The 25366-nt window shown below is 59.0% G+C and overlaps 2 protein-coding genes across 11 annotated transcripts; one reads left to right on the top strand and one right to left on the bottom strand.

Annotated features, from left to right (window-relative positions):
• The first annotated feature begins 1926 nt into the window (after positions 1–1926).
• On the top strand, positions 1927–16963 carry CNNM3 (cyclin and CBS domain divalent metal cation transport mediator 3). 5 transcript variants are annotated; one of them, XR_016229181.1, is made up of 10 exons: positions 1927–3183; positions 8713–8856; positions 10626–10775; positions 11119–11288; positions 11452–11548; positions 11819–11952; positions 12560–12695; positions 14502–14602; positions 14922–14982; positions 15088–16963. XR_016229181.1 is itself a non-coding variant. In XM_008253715.5 (8 exons), exons 1-8 carry the CDS (start codon positions 1968–1970, stop codon positions 15150–15152), a joined length of 2112 nt encoding a protein of 703 aa, XP_008251937.4. In that variant the 5' UTR covers positions 1927–1967; the 3' UTR covers positions 15153–16963. The 5 variants fall into 5 exon arrangements, 2 of the variants coding, with proteins under 2 accessions (XP_008251937.4, XP_051691802.3); XR_007915565.3 differs by lacking the exon at positions 14922–14982 and having other exon boundaries at positions 15088–16095; XR_016229182.1 differs by lacking the exons at positions 14922–14982; positions 15088–16963 and adding an exon at positions 14800–14833.
• A 1942-nt stretch (positions 16964–18905) lies between these two features.
• Positions 18906–23569, bottom strand: ANKRD23 (ankyrin repeat domain 23). Of its 6 annotated transcripts, none has more exons than XM_070068769.2 (9): positions 23519–23569; positions 22403–22679; positions 22163–22291; positions 21464–21592; positions 21219–21317; positions 21033–21131; positions 20799–20897; positions 20560–20658; positions 18906–20452 (listed from the first exon to the last, which is right to left on the bottom strand). In XM_070068769.2, exons 2-9 carry the CDS (start codon positions 22445–22447, stop codon positions 20357–20359), a joined length of 795 nt encoding a protein of 264 aa, XP_069924870.1. In that variant the 5' UTR covers positions 22448–22679; positions 23519–23569; the 3' UTR covers positions 18906–20356. The 6 variants fall into 6 exon arrangements, with proteins under 6 accessions (XP_069924870.1, XP_069924872.1, XP_089182171.1 ...); XM_070068771.2 differs by having other exon boundaries at positions 21464–21589; XM_089326045.1 differs by having other exon boundaries at positions 22403–22621.
• Between the last annotated feature and the right edge of the window lie 1797 nt (positions 23570–25366).

The following is a 25366-nucleotide window of genomic DNA, read 5'->3' as shown; positions in this document are numbered from 1 at the left end:
TGAGAACTAAAGAAGCTCAATCCATTGAATAGGTGTAAAAATTTCTAGTTAACTAAGCTTAAGTTTTAAAAAAAATTTTGAAGTCAGTGTTTAAAATTTCTTTATCGAAGGAGGTGGGCACTGTGGCACACTGAGTTAACAGCATCTTGGGACACCCGCTTCCCACGTTAGAGTGCCAGTTCCACTTCCAAACCTGCTCTGCTAATGCACCCGAGAGGGCAGCAGATGAAGGTCCAAGTATTTGAGCCGTGCCACACACATGGGAGACTCGCATGGAGCTCCGGGCTCCTGGCTTTGGCCTTGCCCAGCCGTGGCTGTTGCAGGCATTTGGGGAGTGAACCAGCAGATGGAAGATACCTTTCTCTGTCACTCTGCCTTTTGAATAAATAAATAATGACTCTTTGAAAAAAAAAAAAGGCAGATGATCACTTGGAAAGGCTCAGCGATGTCACCATTGCTCCTGTAAAATGCAAGAAAGGCCAACTGCTTGAAGACAAAGTGCCACCGAGACTAGGGAACATGGAGGGAGAGGCAGCTGTCCCAGTCTTGGTTCTGCGTTTATGTGAGGAGACACTATGACTGTCATCTTAAGAGTTTTTCACAAAATGTTTCCCCCTTGGTCAGACTCATTTTGGCACATTACTTTCCACACAGATATGTTCCACTTGATTGTGGCCACTCTGCATACTTTTTAATTTTTTAAACAATTTTTTTTTTTTTAAGTTATATGACTGGCAGAGACAGAGAAAGAATCTGCCATCCGCTGGTCCACTCCCTAAATGCTAGCAACAGCCAGGGCTGGACCAGGAGAAGGCCAGACCTGGAAACTCAATCTGGATCGACCCATGTGGGTGGCCAGGACCCAAATCCTGGAGCCATCTTGCTGCCTCCCAGGGTGCAGATGATCAGGAAACTGGGATCGGGAGTGGAGCTGGGACTCAAGTCCAGAAGCTCATATGGAATGTGGTGTCCCAAGGGGCTTCTTAACTGCCATGCTAAACATCTTCCCCTAAACTTATAAACTGTCGTTTTCATGACAGAGCAAGTTGGCACGGGGCTATCCGCCTTTAAAAAAAAAAAAAAAACCGCAAAAGTGTAGAGAAGAAATAATAAGCTCAGCTGCAGGGGCCAGCCTGAATGCAGTTAGACTAGAAAGGTCGTGCATCACCCTACACTGCGCGGTCCTGAGGAGTTTCTCGGCCTCGGACTGACGGACTGCCAGGAGCCGGGCAGGGATTCCTGACATCGCGGCTACGGCCACGCCGACGCCTCGGAACCCAACACGCCCGCGGAGTCTTCCTGGACTTCGCCTTTCTCCTGTCAGACACTAGTTACACCGAGTAGCTGTGAGGATCCAGTGAGGCTGGGATCTTGTGTGCACGTTTCCACCACACGTCTCCCCGGCGGGAACGCGAGTTCCTTGAAGACGGGGCCTGTGTTGGCGTCCCGGGGCCTACAGCCGCAGTTAAACCTCGGCACAACCCCAGCCGCTGGTTCTGGCTCCCAGGGCCCGTTCCTAGGAAAACAGCACGCTCCCACTCGCTTCCATCTCCGTCGGCAACTTCAGGTACGCCGGGACCCGCGGCTCAGGCGAGCACCCGCTCCCGCTCGGTGCTCCAGTCCCGAGCAAGGGCCCGCGGCTCCCGCGAGGCCTCGGGACGGGTCGGAGGCCCTGCCCGCCCCGCCACGCCCCAGCTCGCGGCTCCGCGTCCTCCGAGAGCCGGCCACCCAGTGCCTTCGGAGCGGCGGCGGGGCTCGCTGGGGCGGAGAACCCCACGCCCCCGGCCCGCCCCGCGCCGCCGCTTGTTTACTCCCCGGCGCAGCCTAGTCCGACCCTAGGGCCCGCCCCCGCCCGCCGTCTATTGGCCGAGGGGGCGCGAAGGCCGGTCATGATTGGGCCGCGGGAGGCGGAGGCCGCGGGACGAGCGGGGTAGGCTGCGCGAGAGGCCGAGAGGGGGCAGCAGGCGATGGCGGCGGCGGCGGCGGGTCGGCTGGGCTGGTTGTTCGCCGCGCTCTGCCTGGGCAACGCCGCGGGGGAGGCGACGCCAGGTCTGCGAGTGTTGGGCTTCTGTCTGGAGGAGGACGGAGGAGCGGTGCGGGCCGCGCCGGAGGCCACCTTCCGCCTGCGCCTCTTCGGCTCCGGGTTCGCCAATAGCTCTTGGACCTGGGTGGCCCCGAAGGGGTCGGGCTGCCCCGAGAGTGGGTCGACCGCGGCGCCCGAGGAGGAGGCGGGGGCGGCCCCCACGGACGAGTGGCGCGCGCTGCTGTGCCTGCGCTCCGAGACCGTGCGCCCGCACTCGGCGCTGCTAGCTGTGCGCGTGGAGCCGGGCGGCGGGGCGGCTGAGGAGGCGGCGCCACCCTGGGCGCTGGGCTTGGGGGCGGCCGGGCTGCTGGCGCTGGCGGCGCTGGCGCGGGGCCTGCAGCTGAGTGCGCTGGCGCTGGCGCCGGCCGAGGTGCAGGTGCTTCGCGAGAGCGGCTCGGAGGCGGAGCGTGCGGCGGCGCGGCGACTGGAGCCCGCGCGGCGCTGGGCCGGCTGCGCCCTGGGCGCGCTGCTGCTGCTGGCCAGCCTGGCGCAGGCGGCGCTGGCGGTGCTGCTGTACCGCGCAGCCGGCCAGCGCGCCGTGCCCGCCGTGCTGGGCTGCGCGGGGCTGGTGTTCCTAGTGGGCGAGGTGGTGCCGGCCGCCGTGAGCGGGCGCTGGGCGCTGGCGCTGGCGCCGCGCGCGCTCGGCCTCAGCCGCCTGGCGGTGCTGCTCACCTTGCCGGTGGCGCTGCCCGTGGGGCAACTGCTGGAGTTGGCGGCGCGCCCCGGGCGGCTGCGCGAGCGCGTTCTGGAGCTGGCACGCGGCGGTGGCGACCCCTACAGCGACCTCAGCAAGGGCGTGCTGCGCTACCGGACGGTGGAGGACGTGCTCACGCCGCTCGAGGACTGCTTCATGCTGGACGCCAGCGCCGTGCTGGACTTCGGCGTCCTGGCCAGCATCATGCAGAGCGGCCACACGCGCATCCCCGTGTACGAGGAGGAGCGCTCCAACATCGTGGACATGCTCTACCTCAAGGACTTGGCCTTCGTGGACCCGGAAGACTGCACGCCTCTGAGCACCATTACGCGGTTCTACAACCACCCGCTGCACTTCGTCTTCAACGACACCAAGCTGGACGCCGTCCTGGAGGAGTTCAAGCGAGGTAACGGCTGGGGCACCGCAGAGGGGATGTCCGTGCCCGAGCTTGGCCCTGGGGAAGGAGAGGGGCTCATGGGACCGTCGGGGAAAAGGCCCCACTCCTGGAGAGGGCAGGGGGCCCTCTAAGGGCCGGTTTTAAGAGGGTGGTCGCGTTGCAGATGGGAATGACCTTTTAAAGTGTTTAAGGACCCCGCCCTTCAGAGGGGACAGAGTGCCATGGAACGCAAACACCTCTCTCTTTCTCTCTCTCTCTCTCTCTCTCTCTCTCTCTCTCTCTCTCTCTCCACGGTGGCCCCCGTGTTGGGGACATACCTCTCACTGATTCTAACCCTCCGGGGTCTTCCCGGCTCCCAGGCCATTTCTGTTGTGCCTGGGGTCGGATGTAGCAGATTGAAACTCTTGGATAGAAACTAAAAGGACACGGAGAAGGTGGCTTCCAGATCCGGGCCTAGCTGCCCCTGTGGTGTCCCCAGGGCGTTGGTGGGGTCCCTGGCTGATGGCTGTTTTTCTGAGTGACAAGGGCATGACTCATCAGTACTCCTCCTTTCCTACAGGTATGGAGAGAACTTTCTCTTTGATTTCATCAGAAGCAGCTTCGTGGATGCTGATTTAATCTCTCCTTCCCCTGACTTCCCCTTTTTTTTAAACCTCCCCTCAGGGTCTCTCAGCTTCTCCTCTAGCTCCTTTTCACCCCTCCTTTCAACCCTGGCTTTTCTGAGTGACTCCAAGGTTGAAGGTAAAACAGGCCCTCAGCGTGTGAAATGTGGGTCCCTCTGCAGCCGTCTGCATTGTCAGCCTTGGGGGTGCTATGTGCTTCTCTCACCTGAACTCCCGCAGGATCGGGGTGGGGGCACCCCGTGCTGTGGACGGGCTGTTAGCACGTGAGCAGAGCCCTCCGACAGCCCTGGCAGGAGTGACCATGGTCCTCCTGCACTGGGCACAGCCTCGGGCCAAACCCTGGTAGGTGCGTTGCACTCCACATGTCTTTTAATTCTTGGACCCACAGCTGTGTCTGGTCTGGTGGACTCTCTGGGGGCCCTGGCTCCTTCCCTTCAACGTGGCCATGCAGCCCTACTCTGGGGAGGGCTTTTGTGTGGGGCCCAGACACAGCGTGCTGGTGGCAAGTACTCTGTCTAGATCCCAAACAGTGGGCTCTCTCGAGGCGTGGTGGTCAGCAGTGTGGCCCTGGAGTCAGCCAAGTGCGTTCCATCCTGCCTGGCCTGCACTGTGCTCCTGGGCCCAGGGAAGGCTGCCTGCCTCTCCCGGCTCAGGGTCCTCAGTGGTTAGCGATAGGAGGGGTAATGAGAGGATCGGGGAGAGGAGATGCGGGGCGCCGGGGCCTGGGTGTTCGTTGCTAGGAGGGTGATGATTGCTCACGGCTGGGAGCTCTGCAGATGGGTAGGTTCGCCTACTCCTGGGGAACCAGTAGCAGAGGTCACACTGCAAGTGCAGGCTTTATCCCTTCTGCGTAGGGAACTTGTATAGAGGCCACAGCTGTCCCTTTGATGGCCTAAGCTGTCACATTTCAAGGTGTCTTAAATGCTCGGCTCACTCAAGTGCCTGGCACCAGCTTCTAAGCAGTCACCTGGAGGGGATGTGGGGCAGTGGGGAGGAAAGGGTCGCCCTCCCCCCATCTGGAACTGAAGCGAGAAGCTTCGGGAGTTGGTCGTGGTGTTCAGGATGAGGTCTAGGCGGGCCGTTCTCCACTTTCCAGACCCTTAGGGTCAGGCCAGGTGAGCTTGGCTCAGGGCTGTTGTGCCTCCCAACCAAAATGCTCACGGAGGCCAGGCGGGCTTGGGCTCACGTGCGTGACTTGCACTCGGTCGCCAAGGTCTTCAGTGAGCGGTGGCTGGGACGGAAACCAGGATGCCAGGATCCAGATGAGAGGTGATGAGAGCAGAGCGGCCACAGTGCTGTGCCCTGGAGGGGAGACTCGGGAGGCTGTGGCGATGGGGTTGGGAAGATTCGGTGGTCACCCCAGAGTCGTGAGGAAGAGCCCGGTTTCTGCCCGCACGGGGGTGTTGCCCTTCCCAGAGTCAGGGTGGCGTGCAAGTGAGCTTGTTTTGGGCATTGGCATTTGTGCCTGTGCAGTGTCCCAGGAAGCAAACTCCCAGCAGGCGGCTGCTCTTGAGACACAAGGGCAAGGCTGGGGCAGGAGGGGAGCACACGAGCAGAAGGGGTTGGACGGTCGGGTCGGGTCGGGTCAGGAGGAACTGCCCAGAAGAGGCGAGAGCGCTGAGGGAGGAGTGGAGCCAGAGACGCGGCGTTTCCCGGAAGCTGAGGGCAGAGATCTGGGAAGGCGAGTGTGGTCGGGGAGGAGGCCGCAGCCAGGATGTACGTGGCCTTTGCAGAGAAGCACTGGGGCAGTGAGTGGGACAGGAAGACGCACACGCCCTGAAGCAGACAGGCCCTTGGTGAAATGGGGGCCCCCGGCTCCTGAGCTTGAAGATAGGCCGGTGGGCAGGTTTCGGTGGAAACGTTGAGGAGGAAAGAATTGTCGGGCGGGGGGCGGGGAGGGGCACGATACAGGCTGCTCCCACTCTGAGCAGCTCTGGGGAACCGAGCAGGTTTTCAGACAGGCTGATGCCGGAGGGTTTGGGGATGGAAGGACTTCGTGCCTCAGTCAGAATGTTCCAGAAGCTGCCTGACAGTGCACTGGAGGTCGAATGGGGAGCCCTGTAGCCCCCTTGACTCCCTCAGTCGTGGGGACTGAGGCCGTCCTTGGGGCAGAATGGCCCCGCCTTTCCAGCGACTTCCTGGAGCTTCCTCTGCACGTCCAGCTCAGAGCAGCCCCGACAGAACCTTTGTGTCTGTCTGCCCGTCGGTCCTAACCTCCTCACGCATTCTTCTGCCTGCAAACAGTGGGCATATCGCGGCCCTCGTGGCAGGTGAGGTTTTGAAAGTCAGTTTCCTTTTCTCTCTGTCATGCGTCTGAGGTGGAGGTGCCCTTGAACCTGCTGGAGCTGGAGGCCTCGGCATCTTAGCAGCTACTGTTCTGCACCCCATTCCCCTCTGGCTAAGCACCATGTGTCGGGGAACCTTGTGTTGTGGGGAGAGGCGCCCCTCAGGCAGGGCGGACTATCTTGTGCAAACTTCACAGGAAGCGCGAGTGCTTCCAAGCGGTGGGGAATGACTGGTGTTTTGTGTCAGGCCACTAACCCCTGCCTTCTGTGTCAACCCCAATAAGACTCTTCAAGGGCATGCGGCCACAGAGAGGATGGGGGTGGCAGGAGACTGCAGAGTTCCAGTTTGCTGTCTGAGAAGCCAGATGATTGCCACGGGCCTGGACAGCAGGGAGGAGCGTTGGTAGCGCCTGATTCCTCCGAGCCTCACGTTCACACAGTTCACTCAGAAACCAAAAGGGAGGCGGGGGTTGCGGTGCAGCTGCTGCTTGGGATGCACGTATCCCATCGCAGGACGCCTGGGATCGAGGCCTGCTTCACTTCCGGTCCAGCTTCTCGCACTGAGAGGCAGCAGATGATGGCGTGAGTACCTGAGTCCCTGCCGCTCCCGTGGGAGTGGATGGGGTTCCTGGCCCTCAGCTTCGGCCTGATCTCGCCCTGCTGTTAAGGACATTTGGGAAGTGAACCAGCTGATGGAAGATACCTCTCTTGTCTCTGTCACTCTGCTTTCAAATAAATAAGCATTTCTTAACGAAACAAAAAGGAAAGGAGGAAAACATTCAGCCCCAGCTGCACAATTGAAGGTCCTAGGAGTTAGGCAGTACGAAAGGGTCAGTCCTGCCGCGCCCAAGTAGCAGAAGCGCCCTTGAGCCTGCTGACCACGATTTAAACTGCAGCGCTGTCCCAGAGCTTTCTGGGTGCGGGAGCGGGTCACACCATCTACCTGCCCGTGGCTGTGTCCGCTGGCTCGAGGGAGCCGTCAGATGAGTAAACGCGAGTCCCCTACAGTGCCCTCTCTGTGTCTCCATACTGCTTCCTCCAGGTGCCTTCTGGGCCCGTGCTGAGAGTTCATTGCGTGGCCTCTGTTCAGGGACTCTGCTGGAGGCCCTGCTTTCTTTGTTCCTTGTTGGGTCATGCCAGTGTGACCTGTCACAGAGGAACGCGTGTCTGTTTGACAGGCGTTTGCAAGCAAGGAGCTTTCTCTGGGTAACTGCCACAGGGACCAGATGTCTGCAAGGAGGGGCTGAGGTGAGGCCGCCCCCTGCCCTGAGACCGCCATTTAGAGCCTGGGCCTTGGTTCTGAGAATCCAGAGACTGTCATGCCGTTGGCCCTCCTGGTCTGGCCTGACCAGGGATGTGGCAGGGCGGCCCTGACCCTTGTAAAAATGGGGCCCCAGACGGGCAGGGGAAGCATCTGGCAACCCCATGCTCTTCAGTGCTTATGGCTTAGCAGGACTCAGTGTGTTCTCCAGGGACTCTGGTCTTCTCAGGGAAAGGGGGACAGCTACTTCAGCTGGATTTCTCCCTTTAATATTTCCTTAAACCTTTTTTTTTTTTTTTTTTTTTTTTAAGATTATTAGGCAGAGAGAGAGAGGTCTTCCATCCGCTGGTTCACTCCCCAAATGGCCGCAATGGCTGGAGCTGGGCTAATCAGGAGCCAGGAGCTGCTTCCCGGTCTCCCACGCAGGTGCAGGGGGACCATCTTCCACTGTTTTTCCAGGCCATAGCAGAGAGCTGGATCGTAAGAGGAGCAGCCAAGACTAGAAGCATCACCCATTTCACTTACTGACTTGAAAGGCAGAATTGCAGAGAGAGAGAGCTAGATCTTCCATCTGCTGGTTCACTTCCCAATGGCTGCAACAGCTGGAGTTGGGCTTAACAGGATCCAGAAGCTTCTTCCAGGTCTCCCACCTGGGTACAGGGGCTCAAGGACTTGGGCCATCTTCTGCTGTTCTCCCAGGCCATAGCAGAGAGCTGGATCAGAAGAAGAGTAGCCAGGACTTGAACTGGTGTCCATGTGGAATGCTGGCACTGTAGGCAGTGGCTTTATCCTCTATGCCCACTCTATGCCACTATCCTCACTAAACCCAGTTGGGAGCTAACAGAAGGACACAGGGGAAGAGAGAGAGTTCAGCTGCTGCTCTTGCTGTCCAGACTGGGCCCCAAATGGCTGCTTGCTCAGCTGCATCCCCTCTAGGACCGCTGATGCCCTGCAGGGAGTATACCCCAGTTCCACTGTCCCTGGGGGTCTGTGCCCTCAGGAGCACATGTCTGCAGCCTGGTTGCTGTGCAAGGTGCTCATGTGTTCTGGACTGGGTGCATCCGTGTCTACACCACATCTGTGGCTTGAAGCCATGCCTCTGGGGCTGAATCCGCGCTCTGCTCTGCCTGGGCAGCCTCATGCAGGTGAACGTGATCTCTGAGATTTCATCTCCTCCTGTGTAAAATGAGACTGCTCCTCCTAAGTGTGTGAGGCTTAGCGAGGACCTAGGAAGAGCGCAGCCTAGTGCCCAGCACGTTGTGGAAACACGGATGTCCGCGCCCGTCCTTTTGGTGTATTTGTACTGGAGGGACCGGAAAACGAAAAAAGGCCTCCAGGAAGTTGTTACGTGAGTGTCCCCCCTCCACAGGGAAGTCCCACCTGGCCATCGTGCAGAGGGTGAACAACGAGGGGGAGGGAGACCCCTTCTACGAGGTCCTGGGCCTGGTCACCCTGGAGGACGTCATCGAGGAGATCATCAAGTCCGAGATCCTGGACGAGTCGGAAGACTACCGTGAGTGCTGACCCCTGGCAGCTCCGTCTGCTGCTCCCTCGAGCCTCCTGAGATGCACGTGTGTGTGTGTGTGTGTGTGTGTGTGTGTGTGTGTGTGAGAGAGAGAGAGAGAGAGAGAGAGAGAGAGTTGGTGGGTCTCCATGCTGCTGGAAACCACCGGATCCCCAGCCAGAGCTGTCATCAGGCCCCATTGTCCTCAGCTCTGCTGGGCCAGTGCCGCCCCTTGCAGCAGGGCTCACACCTGTGCCCCCATGCAAGTCCTGGCAGCCTCTCCCACCGGCGGCCTTGCAGTCCCCATGTGAAGTGTGCTGGGGACTTAGCAGTCCTGTGTGGTTCCTGTCCCTGGGAGGGCTCTGCCCTTCCTGACCTTCTCCACCCTTCTGCCTTTCTCCCTGCTTTGGTTTTTGCAGGTTGGTTTTGTATCACAGAGTGTCTCCCCAGACAGCCCGTCCCTCCCAGAGGGGGTCTTCCTAGCGGGCAGTCCTGAGGCCCTTGATTGCCTCTGTTCCTCTAAGATGAGAGCTGGGCTCTGCGGGACAGACCCAGGGCCTGTCCTTGATGGCAGGCCCCTCGCCCCAGTTCTCGGGACCCTGAGCCTCCCACCTGTACGCGCTTGCAAAGCGTACTGCTTGGCCCAGGCGTCTGTCCCCAAACACAGTCCCTTTGCTTTGGTTCCTGAGATTGCCGTAGGCACAGGGGCACCAGGTTAGCTGCTACCATTTTGCACCCCTTGTCCTCCAATACACACCCCTCAGTGAGGAGTCTTAGTGGGCAGGAGGGCCTGCTTTTAGTTTCATTTTTAGGATTTGTTTTAGTATGTATTTGAAAGAGGGACAGATTGGGGGGAGGGGGTTGCGGGGAGAGATCGTCCATCCGCTGGTCTACTCTTCAAATGGCTGGGACAGCCAAGGCTGAACCAGGCTGAAGCCAAGAGCCTGGAATCCATCCACATCTGTGTGGCGCAGACACTTGGGCCGTCTTCCACTGCTTTCCCAGGCCCGTTAGCAGGGAACTGGATCGGGAGTGGAACAGCCAGGACTTGAACTGGTGCTCATGTCACAGGCAACAACTTAACCCGATCTACCACAACACTGCCTCTGGCCTGTTTTTTTTTGTTTTGTTTTGTTTTGTTTTTGTTTTTGTTTTTTTAAAGATTTAAGATTTGTTTATATGTTTCAAAGGCAGAGCTACAGAGAGAGAGTCTTCCATCTGTTGGTTCACTCCCCAAAAGGCTACAGTGGCCAGAGCTGAGCCCACCTGAAGCCAGGAGCCAGGAGCTTCTTCTGGGTCTCCCACGCAGGTGCAGGGGCCCAAGGACTTGGGCCATCTTCTACTGCCTTCTCAGGCCACAACAGAGAGCTGGATCAGAAGTGGAGCAGCCGGGTCTCAAACTGGCGCCCATATGGAATGCCGGCACTGCAGGCGGCGGCTTTACCTGCTAAGCTACAGAGCCGGCCCCTGGCCCGTTCTTTATAAGCTGCTTTGCTCTCCTATCAGCGTTTTCTTCACCCGACTCCAAGGCAAGGAGTGGTCCTTTGTGTACTTCTTTGGGACGTATTTTGAGTGTGGGATACTGCCCCGCTCTGTCCCAGGCTCGAGATCACTGTGTGTTAGGAATGGCATCAGGTGCTGACCAGGGAGCAGTGCCCAGGAGGTATCCCTGGGCTCTGGTGCCATCTCTGAGAACCCCGAGCCTCGGGAAGAAGAGGTAACAGGGCTGCTTGGAGGTGCCGGTGACGCCCATACTCACTGTCGTCTTACCTCCTCAGGGGAGACCCTGGCAAGGAAGAGGCCGGCTTCTCTGAGTGCCCCTCTCAAGCGGAAGGAGGAATTCTCCTTGTTCAAGGTGTCTGATGATGAATATAAAGTCAAAATCTCCCCTCAGCTGCTCCTGGCTACCCAGCGCTTCCTTTCCCGAGGTGAGGGGAAGGGAGGTTCTCGCCCCTGCTCTCTCTCCCTGTCCAGTGCGTCAGGACATGGCCCGGGCAGATGCGTGCTCTGCTGCCCGTTCCCAGGAAGCAGGACTGTGCTGCTGTCTGCAGCCCTGGCGTGTCTGTCACCTGAGGGGTTCTTTTCTGCCAGGTGGCTGAGAGCGAGACCGGGCTGAGGCCCCCAGGCAAGCCACAGGCAGGGAACCTCAGCCGGGCAGGTGTGGGGGGATGCCAGCTCTCCCGTGTTGTGTCACGGAGGCCACGCCGGAGAGCCAGGGGGCTGTGGGAGTCAGGTGTGGTCACACGGGCTGCCTTTCCCACTGTGGATCAGAGGTGGAAGTGTTCAGCCCGCTGCGGGTCTCCGAGAAAGTCCTGCTGCACCTGCTGAAGCACCCCAGTGTCAACCAGGAAGTGCGGTTTGACGAGAGCAACCGCCTGGCTGCACACCACTACCTGTACCAGCGCAGCCGGCCGGTGGACTACTTCATTCTCATCCTGCAGGTAACGGGGCCCCGGGCCTGGTGCAGCCGGGGTCCTCAGGAACCAGGGAAGGGCCTGCCCGCAGGGGTGGGAGCAGGGACATCAGGTACGCTCCCCTGTGCTCTCCTCTGGTGGGAAGTGTAACTGTGCACCTCTGTTCGTCCCTGCCCCGCCTCCCTCCCAGGGCAGAGTTGAGGTGGAGATTGGGAAAGAGGGCCTGAAGTTCGAGAATGGGGCCTTCACCTACTATGGAGTGTCTGCCCTGACGGCGCCGTCCTCGGGTAAGTGTGGCCTCTGCCAGAGCTGGGGGCTGACCCACTGGCTCGCAGGGCCCCCAGCCATGCTTCCTGCAGGTGTTGCCCAGAGGGCGGGGCGGCATTTGTCCCTTGCTCACCCCATCCCTGCAGAACTGTCCCTGATGTAGTCTTCCTCCCCCGGGTCTTCCCCACACTCTCAAGGCTGATGTGTGGGGACAGCGCTTAGGGCTGTGTGTGGAGGGCTGCCCGCATCCCACCTTGGCCTCTGTCCTCACTGATTGTTCCTTTCAATAGTTCACCAGTCCCCGGTGTCCTCGCGCTCACCTGCCTGCCGTGACCTGCAGCCCGAGGCAGCTGATGGCACTCGCTCTTCTACGTATTGTCCTGACTACACCGTGAGGGCCCTGTCTGACCTGCAGCTCATTAAGGTGACCGCCCGGGCTGCTCGTTGGTGCTGGTTTTATTTCTTTACTTGAGAGACACAGAGTTCTCAGTCCACTGGTTTGCTCCCCAAATGCCTGCAGCAGCCAGGTGGAAGCCAAGAGCTGGGAACTCAGTCCTGGTCTCTGGTATGACGGGCAGGGACTCAGTTACTTGAGCCGTGTCCTGTTGCCTCCCAAGGTGCACATTCGTAGGAAGTGGGAATTGGGAGCGAAGTTAGAATTTGAATCCAGGCAGTCTCAGTAACCACTAGGCCAAATGCCCACCCCAGCTCTGTTGTCTCTGTGAGGCTAGACCGACTGGTGACAAGTTTGTATGGGTTGAAAGCAAACCGATTCTGTCCCAGACTGCCCAAGGCCCTGTGCTCGGCCTGCAGGAGACCCCTAGACTGCTGTGGTCCAGGCCTCGGCCCCTGCCTCCCTCTGAGGCCTGACACGTTCTGCCTGACCGCCCTTCTCTGCTGTTCTCAGCTCGTATCCTTTCCCTCCCGGTGTGATTCTCCCCTCTAGGTCAGGTGCTTTGTGTGCGACCCCTTGTACCTCCTCATCTTGATTTACAAATTGCATCAGCTGGGTGATGTGTTCTGTGCTCCAGGTTACACGGCTACAGTACCTCAATGCACTCCTGGCTACCCGAGCCCAGAGCCTGCCACCGTCCCCTGAGAGTGCCAACCTCCAGGTCGTGCCAGGCAGCCAGACCAGGCTCCTCGTTGAGAAGACTGCTGCAGCCGGTAAGCCTCGGGGGCACGTCCTGTGGTCTGAGTACCCAGGGGGCTGTGCGCCGGCAGTCCTGGCAGCTGACACACACACACACACACACACACACGTGCGCGCTCTCTGCCCTGCTTTTTCTGTTTTTCTCCCCAGCCCTGTCCCTTGTGTTGGACGACACTGAGCAGTAGACCAGTTGGCATTTGAAGTAAAACATGAAGTCCCCGTGTTCCCTTGAAGGCCTTTCAGGATGGGTTCTCCTAACTGGGGAACAGTTGGTGAATGGGAATAAGATCACATGCAGGCTGTTCTGGCCGTTCAGGGTTAGGGTTAGGTCACTTGGGCGAGGAGAATCTGGTCACCAAGGGCCCGGCTCAAAGGTGGAGGGCTGCGGGCACATCAGAAACGAGAAGGGCCCCTGCTGAGGAGGGGGCAGGACAGGCGCTGTCCTGCCGGGGGCTCCGTGGTGGGCAGGAAGACCCGGCCCACACTGTGAGAGGGCATGGGATAGCCAGCCCCACAGTGGAAGGAGGGCTCTGTCATGTGGGCTGTGGGTTGGAGGAGTAAAAGGGGAGCCTTCCGGTTCTTATCCTGTAAGACAGTTGTGTCAGGATGCGCCGGGCCGGGTACCCTACTTCCTCCCCCGACCCCGCAGCCAGTGAGGAAGACGAGCCCTGTGGGGTGCGTGCCTCGCTGGTCTTACGTCCCCGGTCTCAGGTGGTGGTGGGCACGTCCATTCTACAGGTGAGGAGCACGAGTCAGGGTGCAGGTGCCTGGAGAGCCCCTCAGAGAGCAGACCTGCTCACCTGGGCCTGCGCCTGAGAATCCGACCACACGCTTCTACCAGAAGGGTCCTTTCTGAGTTGGGAGGTGGCGTGCAGGAGTGATGGGCAGGAGGCCTTCCCCGTGCCGGGGTGATGGCTCAGCCCCGGGGCTGCAGCTCTGACTGCACGTGAGGCCTTGTTCCTCAGGGCCTCTGGAGGAAGGCAGCCTTTCTGGGGCGCTGCGCCTTCCCGGGCTGACGGGGTCCTGCCTTTACTCCCTGTGATGGGGTGTCCCCCGTGTGGAAGCTCACGCCGTCGTGTTAGCCTTAGATCCCAAAAGCCGAGAGGTTTTGCCTTGCTAAATGTGAGCCTTTGGTTCTGGTTTTCCCCACGCTGAGTCCCTCTGCCCAAGGTGCACACCTGGTCCAGGAGTGGCCGCGCGCCCTCTCTGCCTCCTTGATCAAACATCTCAGAACCTCCAAACCCTCTGTGCCCCAGCTGCTCGTCGGGCAGTCCTGTGAGTCACTTAGAGCAGCTCTGTGGGGCGTCTGCTCTCTAACAGATCCTCCGCTGTTTTGTAGACTTTATGTTGGTGACTGTCACCTACGTGCAGTCTGACATTTGCCCCCAGTGAGGCCTGCCTGTCTTTCTGCTCTCTTCTTCCTGGGGTTGTCCCTGAGCACTGGGCACCTCCCTCCCCAGAAGAGCCTAGTGTCGCTGCGCAGGTGGCGACTTCCCTGGGGCCCCACTCAGGGCAGGTGAGAACCAGTCTTTGGAGACTTGGGCTCTCGAACTTTAAATTGTCTGCAGCAGGGGCGGCAGACTGGTGCGGAGTTGTAACAGACCTGCAGCATCTAGAAATGCAGTGCTTTACCGAAGACGTTTCCTGGGCCCCCCATTTCAGGTTCTGAGTAAATCCTCCCTGTCAGCCACCTCAGGCACCTGGCTTCCCTGCGGTCCTGCACGCCAGCACCTGGCGGCCCATGGCGCTGCCCTGGGCGAGAGGCTTCACTGTTGGGGCTCAACTGCTGTCTCCTCTTTCTTCCCCTCTGCTCTCTTCAGCCTTCCCAGTAGACATTTCCCTCTTTGGCACATTTGGAAACTGCAGTTGATAAATGACTGTGGACTAGTGAGCATTTTTTTGTTTTAAGAAAACACCCAAGGTAAATATCTTTTCTTTCCTTTTTCCTTTTGCTTTCCTTTCCCGGCCTGTTAGCTGCCGGCGGGGTCCCCAGGCAGCTCTGTGCAGACTAGGGCCGGCTTTCCCGGGTGAGATGGGGGGGGGGGGGGGGAGTGGGTGTGACAGTCCCTCTTGCTGGGAGGTGGGAGGCGATGAAACACCTGCTCTGTGTCCTGCCAGCACCGCACGCAGCTGTCCAGGGCAGGTGCTGTTGCCCAGCACAGCGGCCTGGACACCCTGGGGTCAGAAGCCCACGGCCCCTGCCTCCCCACGGCACCTACCCTAGGGTGATCTCCCCTCAGGAGGCCGAGGTAGGCGGTGGACGGAGCAAGCACTCCCAGCTCTGCCTTGCTGCTTCCTCAGGTGCCTTCCCTGCCCCTCCTGTTCTAAGAGGACTTAGCTTGTCTTGTGAGGCCCTGCTCCCCTTAGGAGCTGACATACTGACTCCTCTTTCCCTCTCTCCTTCAGGGTCTAACCACAGCAGGCCCAGCGTCCCAGTGGAGGAGAGCCCTGGGCGGAACCCAGGAGTTTAACTGCTTGCCAGGCAGCCCCGAGCCGGGGAACGGACAAGCACGTGGGAGCTGGCGGGAGCCGAGAAGTCCCCACCCCCTGCAGGCCACGTTGTAGATGGCCCTTACTGGTGTGGGTCCTGGGCCGCCGCAACCAGACGGCAGTGCCAGGAGCCGTGAGCAGGCCCTGCTGTCCTGTAGGAGATGGGGGTCAGCTGGGGCATAGCCCTCCGGGCCTGCTTCTGGAAGCAATGAAAGGAGCAGCATCATCTCTAGTCCCCTCTCCCCGCTGGCTGTGGGGACAGCGCAGTGTGTCTACACCTCTCCGGGCGCAGCCGCGACGTGAGTGCAGTCACTGCCTTCTTGGCTGTGACCTGTCCTTTGCTGTCCATTTGCCAACCTTTCGCTGCTGGCAGCACTGTGAGCACCAGTGCCAACTGGGGGTGCAGACCCGCGGCCTTGTCCAGGCTGTACTTCCTGGCTTCCCTGAACAGTGCCATGTTGGAGTGCACACTCCCCAGCCTGTCCCGTGTGCGCGAGCCCCACAGGTGTGTCCCTCTGGTCCTGCTCCCTCCTGTGGAGGTTCCCGGCCCCCTGGCAGAGGCTTGCCCGGCACAGCTCTGCTGCCTGCTTGCTGTGCTTAGTTGCCGTGAATGGTATTGTCAGTTTCTGTGTTTCCAGGAGAGAGCACGCACGGCAGGAAGGGGTCTTTACGCTGCATCGAATCCTTTCTTTAGCGGCTGGCAGGGGAGAGGAGCCACCTGGTGCACCTTTCTCAGGCCTCCCGGGAGCAGGGTGTGGCTGTGAGGTGCAGGGTGTTGGCGGAAAGGATCGTCTGAGTCGGGCGTCCTTTCACCACTCTTGAAAAGAAAAAAAAGTTGCACGTTTTCCTTGTGTCTCTGAAACAAAAGTTCCTTGCATTTTTCTGTCTGAGAAGTGAGAGTAAGAAGGCGCTTTGTCATTTTCCTCTAATTTGCTGTAATCGCTTCTCACAGTTGAGCTGTGTGGAAATGGGCGTCACAGACAGGAGTGTAGTCTGGGGAGGGAGGACGGTTTTTGGAGGCTTTCTCAAAGGAATTGGGGCCCTCATATGTGGACAAGAGGCCGAAAGAACAGTGGTATGCAGGCTTAGGAACTGCTGTCAGGGCACACGCTCCAGGGGCAGGCCCTGGTGGGCACAGATACTTGAAAACGTCATCTCTGTGCAGAACAGGGGCTCGGAACCTTGGCTACGTGTCAGGATACCTGGCAGGTGAGAGGTGCTAGTACCTGCCCCACCCCGCCCCCTCCCAACTTTGACTTAGAGTCTGGGCACCAGGGTTTTATTTTTGAGATGTTAACATCTTACACAACTTGGGTACCTTAGTCAAAACTAAAAAGTTAACATTTGTGTGATACTGTTAACCAGACTACAGATTTTATGTGGAGTTTACTATTTGTTCCAATAATGTTCTTGTTCTTGTTGGAGGGCCCAGTCCAGGATACCAGGTTGCACTTGTGATTTTGTTTTTTTTTTCCCCTTGCAGTAGTTACAGATCAATAGGAAGTTGCAAAGGTAGAGGGCTCCTGCGCCCTCTCTTCAACACTGGACACTGGTGTGCTGTGGGGGTACACAGCTCACCATCATCGTGTCCCATGTGTAGATGTGTGTAACTGCCACCACAGCCAAGATACAGAACCATCTCCAGCACCTCCACCCTCCCCCTGGACCACCCCTAGAGCCACCCCAACCCTGTCCCCAGCCACCGTTCCCTTGGCAACCACTAGTCTGTTCTTCATCTCTACAGTTTTGTCATTTCAAGAATGTTGTATAAAAGGATTCATACAGTGTATAACCACTTGGGATTTTTTTTTAAATTCAGCACAATTCTCTGGAGATTCCTCCCAGGTTGTTGGCGTGTTGGTGGTGGTCCAGGGTGTAGTCACTGACTCCTGGAAGGACATCTGGGTTGTGTCCAGGTTTTGGTTGCTCCAGATAAAGCTGAAGTGAACATCCCTGGACGGGCTTTTGGGTAAAGCTTACTTTCTTTCCCCGGGAGAAGTGCAGTTGTTTGGTTGTTGCGTGTTGAGTGTTTTGAAAGAAACAGCCAAATGTTTTCAGAATGGCTGCTTCCTGGTACTGTAGGAGTCTGCTGGTGTCGCTGATTTTTCCCATTTTGCCGTCCTGGTAGGCATGTGCCTCCCGGCGGCTTTCTTGTGCATTTCCCTAATGCTAGTTATGCGCATCTTTTCATGTCAGATGTCCATGTCTCCTGTCCATTTTCTAACTGGATTTTTTTATTGTTTTAAGAGTTCTTTATATATTCTAAATGTTAGTCCTTTGTCAGACTTCTGGTTTGCAAATGTTTTCTCCCAGTTTGTAGTTTGATCCTCTTAACAGGGTCCTATGTGGATCAAAAGTTTCTAATTTTGATGAATCCCGTATTACCAATTTTTCTTTTATAAATCATGTTGCTATTAGTGTTGTATCTAAGAACTCTACCTAGTCTTAGGTCCTGAAGATTGTATTTTTTTCCTAAAAGCTATTTTATGTCTTACAGTTAAATTTGCGATCCATTTTGAGTTAACTGTAGTATTTAGGTTTTTCTTTTTTTAAATATTTACTTATTTATTTGAAAGAGTTAGAGAGAAGAAGAGGGGCGGGGGAAGTTTTCAATACACTGATACACTACCCAAATGGCTGCAACAGCTGGAGCTGGGCGGACCTGAACCCAGGAGCCTCTTCCGGGACTTCCATGTAGGTGCAGGGGCCCAAGCACTTGGGTCGTCTTCCACTGCTTTCCCAGGCCATACCAGAAAGCCAGCCAGATCGGAAATGGAGCAGCCATACTTGAGCTGGCACCCATATGGGATGCTGGCGCTGTAGGTGATGGCTTTACCTGCTATGCCATAGTGCCTACCCCAGGTTAAGTTTTTCTTACAGCCTGTAGCTGTCCAGGTGGTCCAGCTGTTGAGGACTGTTGAAGACAGTCCTCCCTCCATTGCTTTTGCACACTGGTCAAGGTCAGTGGGTGTGTCAGTGTGGCCTCTTCCTGTGTTGTCTCATGTTTCACTGATCCAGGCGTCCCTTTACCAGTACAGTGCTGATTGCTGTCGCTCTGTAATAAGTCCTGAAGTCAGGTACACTGACTCCTCTTCCCATGTTAGTCTTTTCCAGAATTGTTTTAATGTTTTTCATGAGTGTTAGAATAACCTCTTCTACCTTTACAAAACTCACTGGCATTTTGATAGGAAGCGTGTTCAAACCGTATTTATCAGTTTGGGGGAGAACTGATTACTGTGCTGTGTGTCCCCATTTCTTTATGTCCTTGATTTCATTGCAGTTTTTGCCATATAGATCCTTTTGCTAATTTTAAGCCTAGATGTTTCCTTCTTGGAGTCACTGTAAATGGCGCACTCTGTTCTGTGTCCCCATGTTCATTGCTATTGGGTGGATAGATTTTTCTGTTTGTCTTGTGTCCAGAGATCTTGCTGGACTCCCTTATTCTAGATGGGTGTGTTGTCTCTAGATCCCTTAAGATTGCCTACACACAGACACATCTGTCTGCTAACGCCAGCACCTGGGTCTGGCCTCTAGGACTTTCTCAGCCCCTCCTGGGTCCCATGAGTCGCTGAGGCTGACCGTTTCTCTGAGTGTGTCCGTCAGGGAGCAGAGGTCCCTGCGTTGGGACCCACCGTGCCACCCCACACTTAGCGGCCTCTCGGCTGTGAGGCCGTGGTTGCTAGGCCTGAGCCTTGCTGCTGAGACCCAGCCTAGAGAAGACAGGTAGACTGTGCTGGGTGATCGACCGCTTTAATGAACAGAAGATACTGACTGGTATAAAAAGGTGCAAAGTGTCCTCATTTCCTGGATGAGGACTTGTCTTTTCCATGGTCTTGGATGTCTGTTTCGTTCGTGACCCCAGTGTGTGCACACTGGCTGTCACCACAGGGCATGAGCTGCCCATGGAAAGGTAGTGTTGCTTGTGCCATGGGGCACTGGTCAGCTTTTATGTAGTAACGTAGTAGCCTTGTTCTTGGCCTGAGAAGGGCACTGGCGGCAGGCCAAAATAACTGCCGCCAAAGGGGTGTCCACTCAGGTGCCGCGTGGAGCCCAGGACCACACGAGGGAGGCTGTGCCTCCACCGGCCAGCCCTTCCCTCAGCCTGGGGTCTCAGTTGAGGACAGCTGTTCAGGATTCACTTTCTGGCGCTTAAAGACCCAGCCCCACCAGCAGTAGGCGCCAGTGAGACTTGACGTGCAGGACATTGGAATAGGACAGAGTGTGTGGGGTGAGGTCCTCCTTCTGCCCCGTCAGCAGACTGGACGGGGGAGGCGTGCGCCTCGCTGCCCCGCCTCAAAGGCAGGATGGGAGTGGCAGGCAACTGCAGGGTCCAGGCTGGAGCTCCAGTCCAGGGGTGGGGTAGGCAAAAAGCCTCGAGCAAACTAGGGTTACGGGCCACCGCCCCAAGAGTTGGGTGGGCCACAGGCAATCCCCAGCACCCAGGCCCTTTACACCTACACCCCTAAAAAAGAGCCACCAGCAACAGTGCAGGAGGCAGTGGACAGAGGCCTTCAGACAGTGGGCGAAAGCTTTCCCCAGCGCCTTAGCTCTGGCTCCTCAGTCTTGGGACTTCTGAGGCAGCCTGGTGGGTCTGGCCTGCTGTGGGCCCAAACCTGTTGGGCAGCGCTTTGAGAAGGCCAGAGCCCACCTCCAGAGGCCTGGAGACTGAGTGCCAGAGCCATTCCAGACCCTGTCAGGGCTGCTGCTGACGGGACTGGAGTTCTCTGGAGAAACCCTGCCCACGGGCATCGGGCAGCCACGCCGTGCCGTGCCTGGCACCTGTATGGCCTGCATCCATCGCCTCCCGTCCATCCTGGATAGCAGCTGCTGCCACAGGCGATTGAGCAAGGGCACAGCTCCCGGCCTGGGGGTTTGTGGACACCGAGGGCGTCGAGCAGCCAGCCCAGGGCTGTTCCCTTCTGCTGCACCCCGCCGGCCCTCCTCTGGCCCTGCTTTGCCGCCCTGTGGTCCTCTCCAGCCCAGCCCAGCGCAGCCCGACACGGAGAGGCCTGCTTGCCACCGCTGGGCTCGGGGCTGCTCCTGGGGCCTGACAGCTGCCTGAGGAAGTGAAGCCCTGGGGGGACTCGGGCCCAGGGCAGGAACCAGTTTGGGGGTGGAGGGGGCAGAAGCGCAGGAGGTGCAAGGGATGGAATGGTGGCTGAGTGACCCCACAGGTCTGTTGTCGTCAGCACCGGGTGCGGGGATGCCCAATGTGGGCCTGCAGTGCTTCCTGGATGCCCCGCTGCCAGTCTCGGGCCAGCTGCACCGGCGTCAGGGAGGCCTGGGGATGAGGACACAGGGTCACTGGGGTCTGCCCCTTGCTCTCAGGGGTTACACTGGCCATCGAGACCACAACACGCTGCGGGCCTCGGCCCAGCTCCCACTCACCATGTTCTGCACGCCCAGCTTGGCTCCATAGAGCAGCAGCAGCTTCATGGCTTTGTAGCGGCCGTGCCGCACAGCCTCGTGCAGGGCTGTGTCGCCTTCCTGCAGAGGGAAGGAGTCACGCTGCTGCCCCGCGTTTGCTGTCGGCCACTGCTCAGAGAACTCAGGTCTGTGGGGCTGGACTGCACCTCTGATCTGGCACAGGGTCAAGGTCCCTGAGTGGAGCTGCCCCGAGTACCTACCTTATCCTGCGCGTCGATGCGGGCTCCGCACTCGATGAGGTGCTCCAGGCAGTCAGAGTGCCCCGTGCGCACGGCCACGTGGAGGGGGGTGCTCCAGATCTGCAGTGGGGGGTCAGCGGTGGGTCTCGGTTGCCAGGGCCTCCTTCCCAAAGGGCTGTGCTTTCTCTTCACCAAGAGCATCTGCTCCCCTGCTCCTCCCAGCGGGCCACCGGAAGTTGGCACCCTGTCCCTCACCTTGTCCCGGGCATTGATCTGGGCCCCCTGGTTAAGCAGCTGTTTGAGGATGTCCAGGTGTCCTCCACGGCAGGCCCAGAACACAGGGGTCCTGTCCAGCTGCACAACGAAAGCCACAAAGCACCGTGACCTGCAGGTAGGCGAGGCAGGGCGTCCGCCACGAGGAGGGGTCTACCCCGTTCTCACCAAGTCCCGTGCGTCCACGGCGGCACCTGCCGCCAGCAGCTTGCTCACCAGCTGCCCGTGACCTTTCAGACAGGCCCAGTGCAAGGCAGTGCGGTGGAGCTGGGGGAGACGTGGGCGATTAGGCAGAGGGAGCGCAGCCCCGGGCCCCACCCTGGTCCCAGTGGATTCCTGCCAGTGCCACAGGGCTGAGGACAGCATGCCTGCAGCCGCGGGTCCTGCAAGCCCAGTGACCCCCACCACACTACCTTGTCGTGGGCATTGGGGTCCCCGCCGTCGGCCAGGTACTTGTCAATCAGGGTCTCCTGGTTCTCAGCAGCTGCCTTCAGGAACGTCTCCAGGGCCACAGGCTCCAGCTGGGCCGGGGGCTGCTGCTGCTGCACGAGTTCAAGGCCAAGGCCGAATCACTCCCAAGCCTGTGGGCACCCCTGGCCGCACAGCCCAGCCTGGTCCCCGAGCAGCTGACTGGACCCGCCCACAGTTGGCTGATAGAAACTCCAGTTTGCACAAATTCTCAGTCCTGCCCTCCCTGGAGACTGTGACAACAGGTGTCAAGAGAGTGCTGGGGATCGACACGAGCGTGGTGAAGTCCTCTCCCGCACTGTGTCAGAGGGTGACCTCGTTTGGCAACGGTCAAGGCGGGGCCACGTGGACTTGTTAAAGCAAGCCCCAGCCCGACACGACACGCCCTCGGATGAAGGGCTCCTTTGGCACCGCAGGCCCAGGGACTTGAGAAGGGGGTGGAGCTGCAAGCACAGCGGAAGGGCAGGAGCAGGTTCTGAGCGCGTGCAGACGGGCACCACCCTGTGAGGGGCTGCTCTGCGAGTCCGGCCTCGGAGGCCATCCCTCTGCACTGCCTGGGCTGCAGCCTTCCGCGAGGAAGCCCCCCCTGGCCACCCGCCACAGGAAACGCTTCCTCGGGCCTGCAGCCCCACGTTGTCACTCACCTTAACCACGGGCTCAGGTTCCCTGGGGGGGACTCTGCGTCTCAGTCGCTTCTCTCTCCGTCTTTGAACCAAGTGTTCCAGGTCAGCCAGCGTCTCCAGATGGACTCTGGAGCTGTTAAATCTTTCAAGCTGAGAAGGCGCAGCGAGTGGACGGAAGACAGGAGCAGGCCAGACGTCAGCCAGAGGTCGGAGCAGGGCGGGGCTCCTGGGGTGGCTGCCCCACTCCCACCCAGCGCTCACCTTCACCTTCTTCTCCTCTTCCACTCTCAGCTTCTCCCGGGCCATGGCCTCCTGGGGCCCCAGCCTCCAGTCACAGGGCCAGCCTCCGGGGTCGGGGACTCCATGTCCGATTCCCAACGCTTTCCTCCCAACTCCTCCTCCACTTACCTGCAGGAACAGGCAGAGGACAAGCAATCAGAAAACAGGGTTGTACAGTGCCAGGGAGACGGCTGGCGAGGGCTGTGGACGGGGTGAGTTTTGGGGACTGGAGAGGCTGCCTCCCATCCGCGGTGACGTCCTGGGGGATGAGTGACCTCTGCCTGCCCTGCTCTGTCAGCAGGACCCAGGGGTGAGGCGAGCCCGCATCCATCCATACCGCTGGCCAGGGCCCAGGCACCCTTGAGCCAGATGACCGCTTAGCTTCCCTCCTGGGCTGCTGCCTTAGATTCCTACCGGATCACGCCATGCTGCCTTGCGGTACAAGCTCAGAGGGACTGAGACACACGCCCTGGGGGAATTCAACTCCGCTTGCTGGGAAACTGTCTCCATAAAACGGGCTCCAACCTGCACTTAACCTAAAGGAGCTGGGGCGGTTACGGGAGTTACTGGTCTCGTGCTTGGGAGTGAGTCCTCCCCTCACAGCTGGGGAGCACTGAGGACCGAGCCTGTGGGGAGAACAGGCTGGAATGATAGGATGACGGGGCTGGGGCTCCCGGCCAGACAGAACCAGATTCCCTTCTAAAGCAACGCTGCCCAGGCCCCACTGCTGGTGGGCAACGTGACATCCTCTAGGTCCCCAACACTGACAAAGCCCAAAGCACCCCTGGGGCAAGGATGCCCTTCTCCCTGCCCCCACCCAGGCCCTCCAGAGCAGTGGCCACCCTCGTGCTCCCCGGAGTCTGCCGCCTCCCTTCCCTGTCACGATCCAGGGCGGGGCTCGGTGCACACCAGGACTCTCACGGCCACCACACCCAGCTTCTTCCTTGCCTGCCAGCAGCTCATGCAGAACCAGGCACAGAGCAGACGGGAGCTGCCCACCTCCTGGTGCCTCCGCCCTGACCCTCAGACCCCAGTGAGCAGCTGCCTGCCCGCCACCCGATAGCCAGGGACCTGCCGGGGGGCGCCCCCTGTCCTCACCAACTGCTGAATGCTGATGAAGTCCATGGTCCCCCCGCTCTCCGCACCCCCAGTGAGAGCCCGGGCGCTGCCCTCTTATAGCTCGGCCTCCTCCTGGGGGCGGGTGGGGGCAGGGAAGGACAGATGACTCTGGGGTTCTGTCACATCGACCAAAATACCAGCCTGGGAAAGCAGCCCGCGAGGCAGACAGGGAGCCGCCGCCTTCCACACGCCCTCGCCTGCACCTCTGCCATACCCCACTCCGCTCGGAGCCGCTGAGCCACCGAGCACGCGGCCCAGCCACGAGCCCGTGCTCAAGGGGACACCTTTCCCACCTTGCTGCGTTCGCACCCGCCAGGGAAGAGACCAGTTTGGGCTTCCATGTTGTTGGAAGTCTGGCTGCCTGGGAAACTTCCAAGACCCGGCCCAGTGACCTTGGCACAAGCTGGCCAGAATCCTGCAGGGAAGAGCTGGCCTCTACATGACAATGCACAAACAGCTCTGTGTGATCTCAAGGCTGCCCCCATCCCTCCTGCCTCCCATGCCGGCAGCCCGAGTTACGCTGTGCCAGCCACTGTGGGGGGGCTGGGCCTCGCAAATGTCTCCCATGCTCCCTGTGGGTCCCCACCAGACACCCCCAGCCATGAGTGCACCCTCCACAGGGAAGGGGGGCTGCGGTCGGCCCCGGGTCCCAGGATGTAGCAGGAACCATGAAACCAGCCCCAGAGCAGTCTGTCTCAGGCCACCGTAAGCAAAAGTCCTGGATCTCAGGCCCATCGCCCAGCGGTGACCTTTGCGAGGAAACCTGAGAGCCAGTAAATAAGATTCCAGAGCCCAGCGGCCGCCATCGCCAGACAGCAGGGAGCGCCGGGGTCAGCAAGGGCCAAAGGCCAGCAGCTCTGGCCGTGAAGTCCAGAAGCTCACACAACAGAACCCGAGACAGTGAAGAAACTAAGCTCTGGGGTTTCAGGGGATTTTTTTTTCCGACAGAACTCTTTGGCTACAAGAGGAAAGACTCACCCAGACTAGAACGAGGACAAGTGGACAAGAAAAAGTCAGACTTCAGCCTGTGCGCCTCGGCCTCTGAGCACAGGGGCATTGCAATCAGCAGGCTCCACCCCAGACACTCAGCAAAAAAGCACTCGCCCTGCCAGGGCTAGCGCTGATTTTAAAAAGTCTTCCTAATTAAAAACCCAAAAGTAAACAGGAAGTCCAGGGCCTGCCGGCCCAGGGGAAAGCCCGCGTGGGTGCCGGGAGAAGGCACGCGCTCCCTGCTCTCCTGGCTCTCCTCCGCCCAGCTGCAGCTCCAGACGCACGCACCCTTTGCTGGAAGCAGCCTCGGGCCCCTAGCCCAGGCAGCACCGCCTCTGCGGGGGGCCCCCCAGGCTGAGTGCCTGCACGTGAACCTCCCTGCAGCCACGGGGGAGCAGTCCAGAAGCGCCAGATTCCTGGCTCTGCTCATTTAAATACATGTGGCCAGACTGCCACCTACCGTGACTGTACCGGTTTCCGTGGCCAGACACCAACAGAGTTAAGTGACAGCATGACAGAAGAAATTTGAAACGAATGGACATAAATGTACGTGTAAAACAGAGGATCGATATGCCGAATATAAACGGCTTTTCTGGGTCAAGAAAAGAAATCGACACGGGCGGGAAGCAGTATTCCCCTCACTGTAACTCGCCCGCAGACTAAAGCAGCAGCGCCCTCTGCCGGTCACAGGCCGGAAGGAGTGGGTTCCGACCCTGCCAGCACTGAGCACGTCTGGAGCAGGAACTAAGCAAAGCACTCGCCACGGAGCTCCCCTCCCCCAGTCCCCACGGTGGCCCTGGGGCGGGCCCCCTGTAACCACTCTCACCTCGGACCAGC

Source organism: Oryctolagus cuniculus, chromosome 2 (assembly GCF_051225735.1).
Source record: "Oryctolagus cuniculus isolate XC-2025 breed Fujian yellow rabbit chromosome 2, ASM5122573v1, whole genome shotgun sequence".
In the NCBI taxonomy this organism is placed as follows: Eukaryota; Metazoa; Chordata; class Mammalia; order Lagomorpha; family Leporidae; genus Oryctolagus; species Oryctolagus cuniculus.
The sequence above is the reverse complement of the archived record's forward strand: the minus strand, read 5'-3'. Positions and strand labels throughout refer to the sequence as shown.

Bases quoted from the DNA above. Each gene is read 5' to 3' on its own strand.
- ANKRD23 (XM_070068767.2), bottom strand. From the start codon at position 23,545: ATGGACTTCATCAGCATTCAGCAGTTG. The intron at 21,132-21,218 runs GTGAGAACGGGG...TTCGTTGTGCAG, and splicing joins CCGTGGACGCACGGGACTTG to CTGGACAGGACCCCTGTGTT. The intron at 20,453-20,559 runs GTGAGTGGGAGC...CCTCATCCCCAG, and splicing joins AGCTGGGCGTGCAGAACATG to GCCTCCCTGACGCCGGTGCA.
- CNNM3 (XM_008253715.5), top strand. From the start codon at position 1,968: ATGGCGGCGGCGGCGGCGGGTCGGCTGGGCTGGTTGTTCGCCGCGCTC. The intron at 11,289-11,451 runs GTAACGGGGCCC...CCTCCCTCCCAG, and splicing joins ACTTCATTCTCATCCTGCAG to GGCAGAGTTGAGGTGGAGAT. The intron at 11,953-12,559 runs GTGACCGCCCGG...TCTGTGCTCCAG, and splicing joins CTGACCTGCAGCTCATTAAG to GTTACACGGCTACAGTACCT.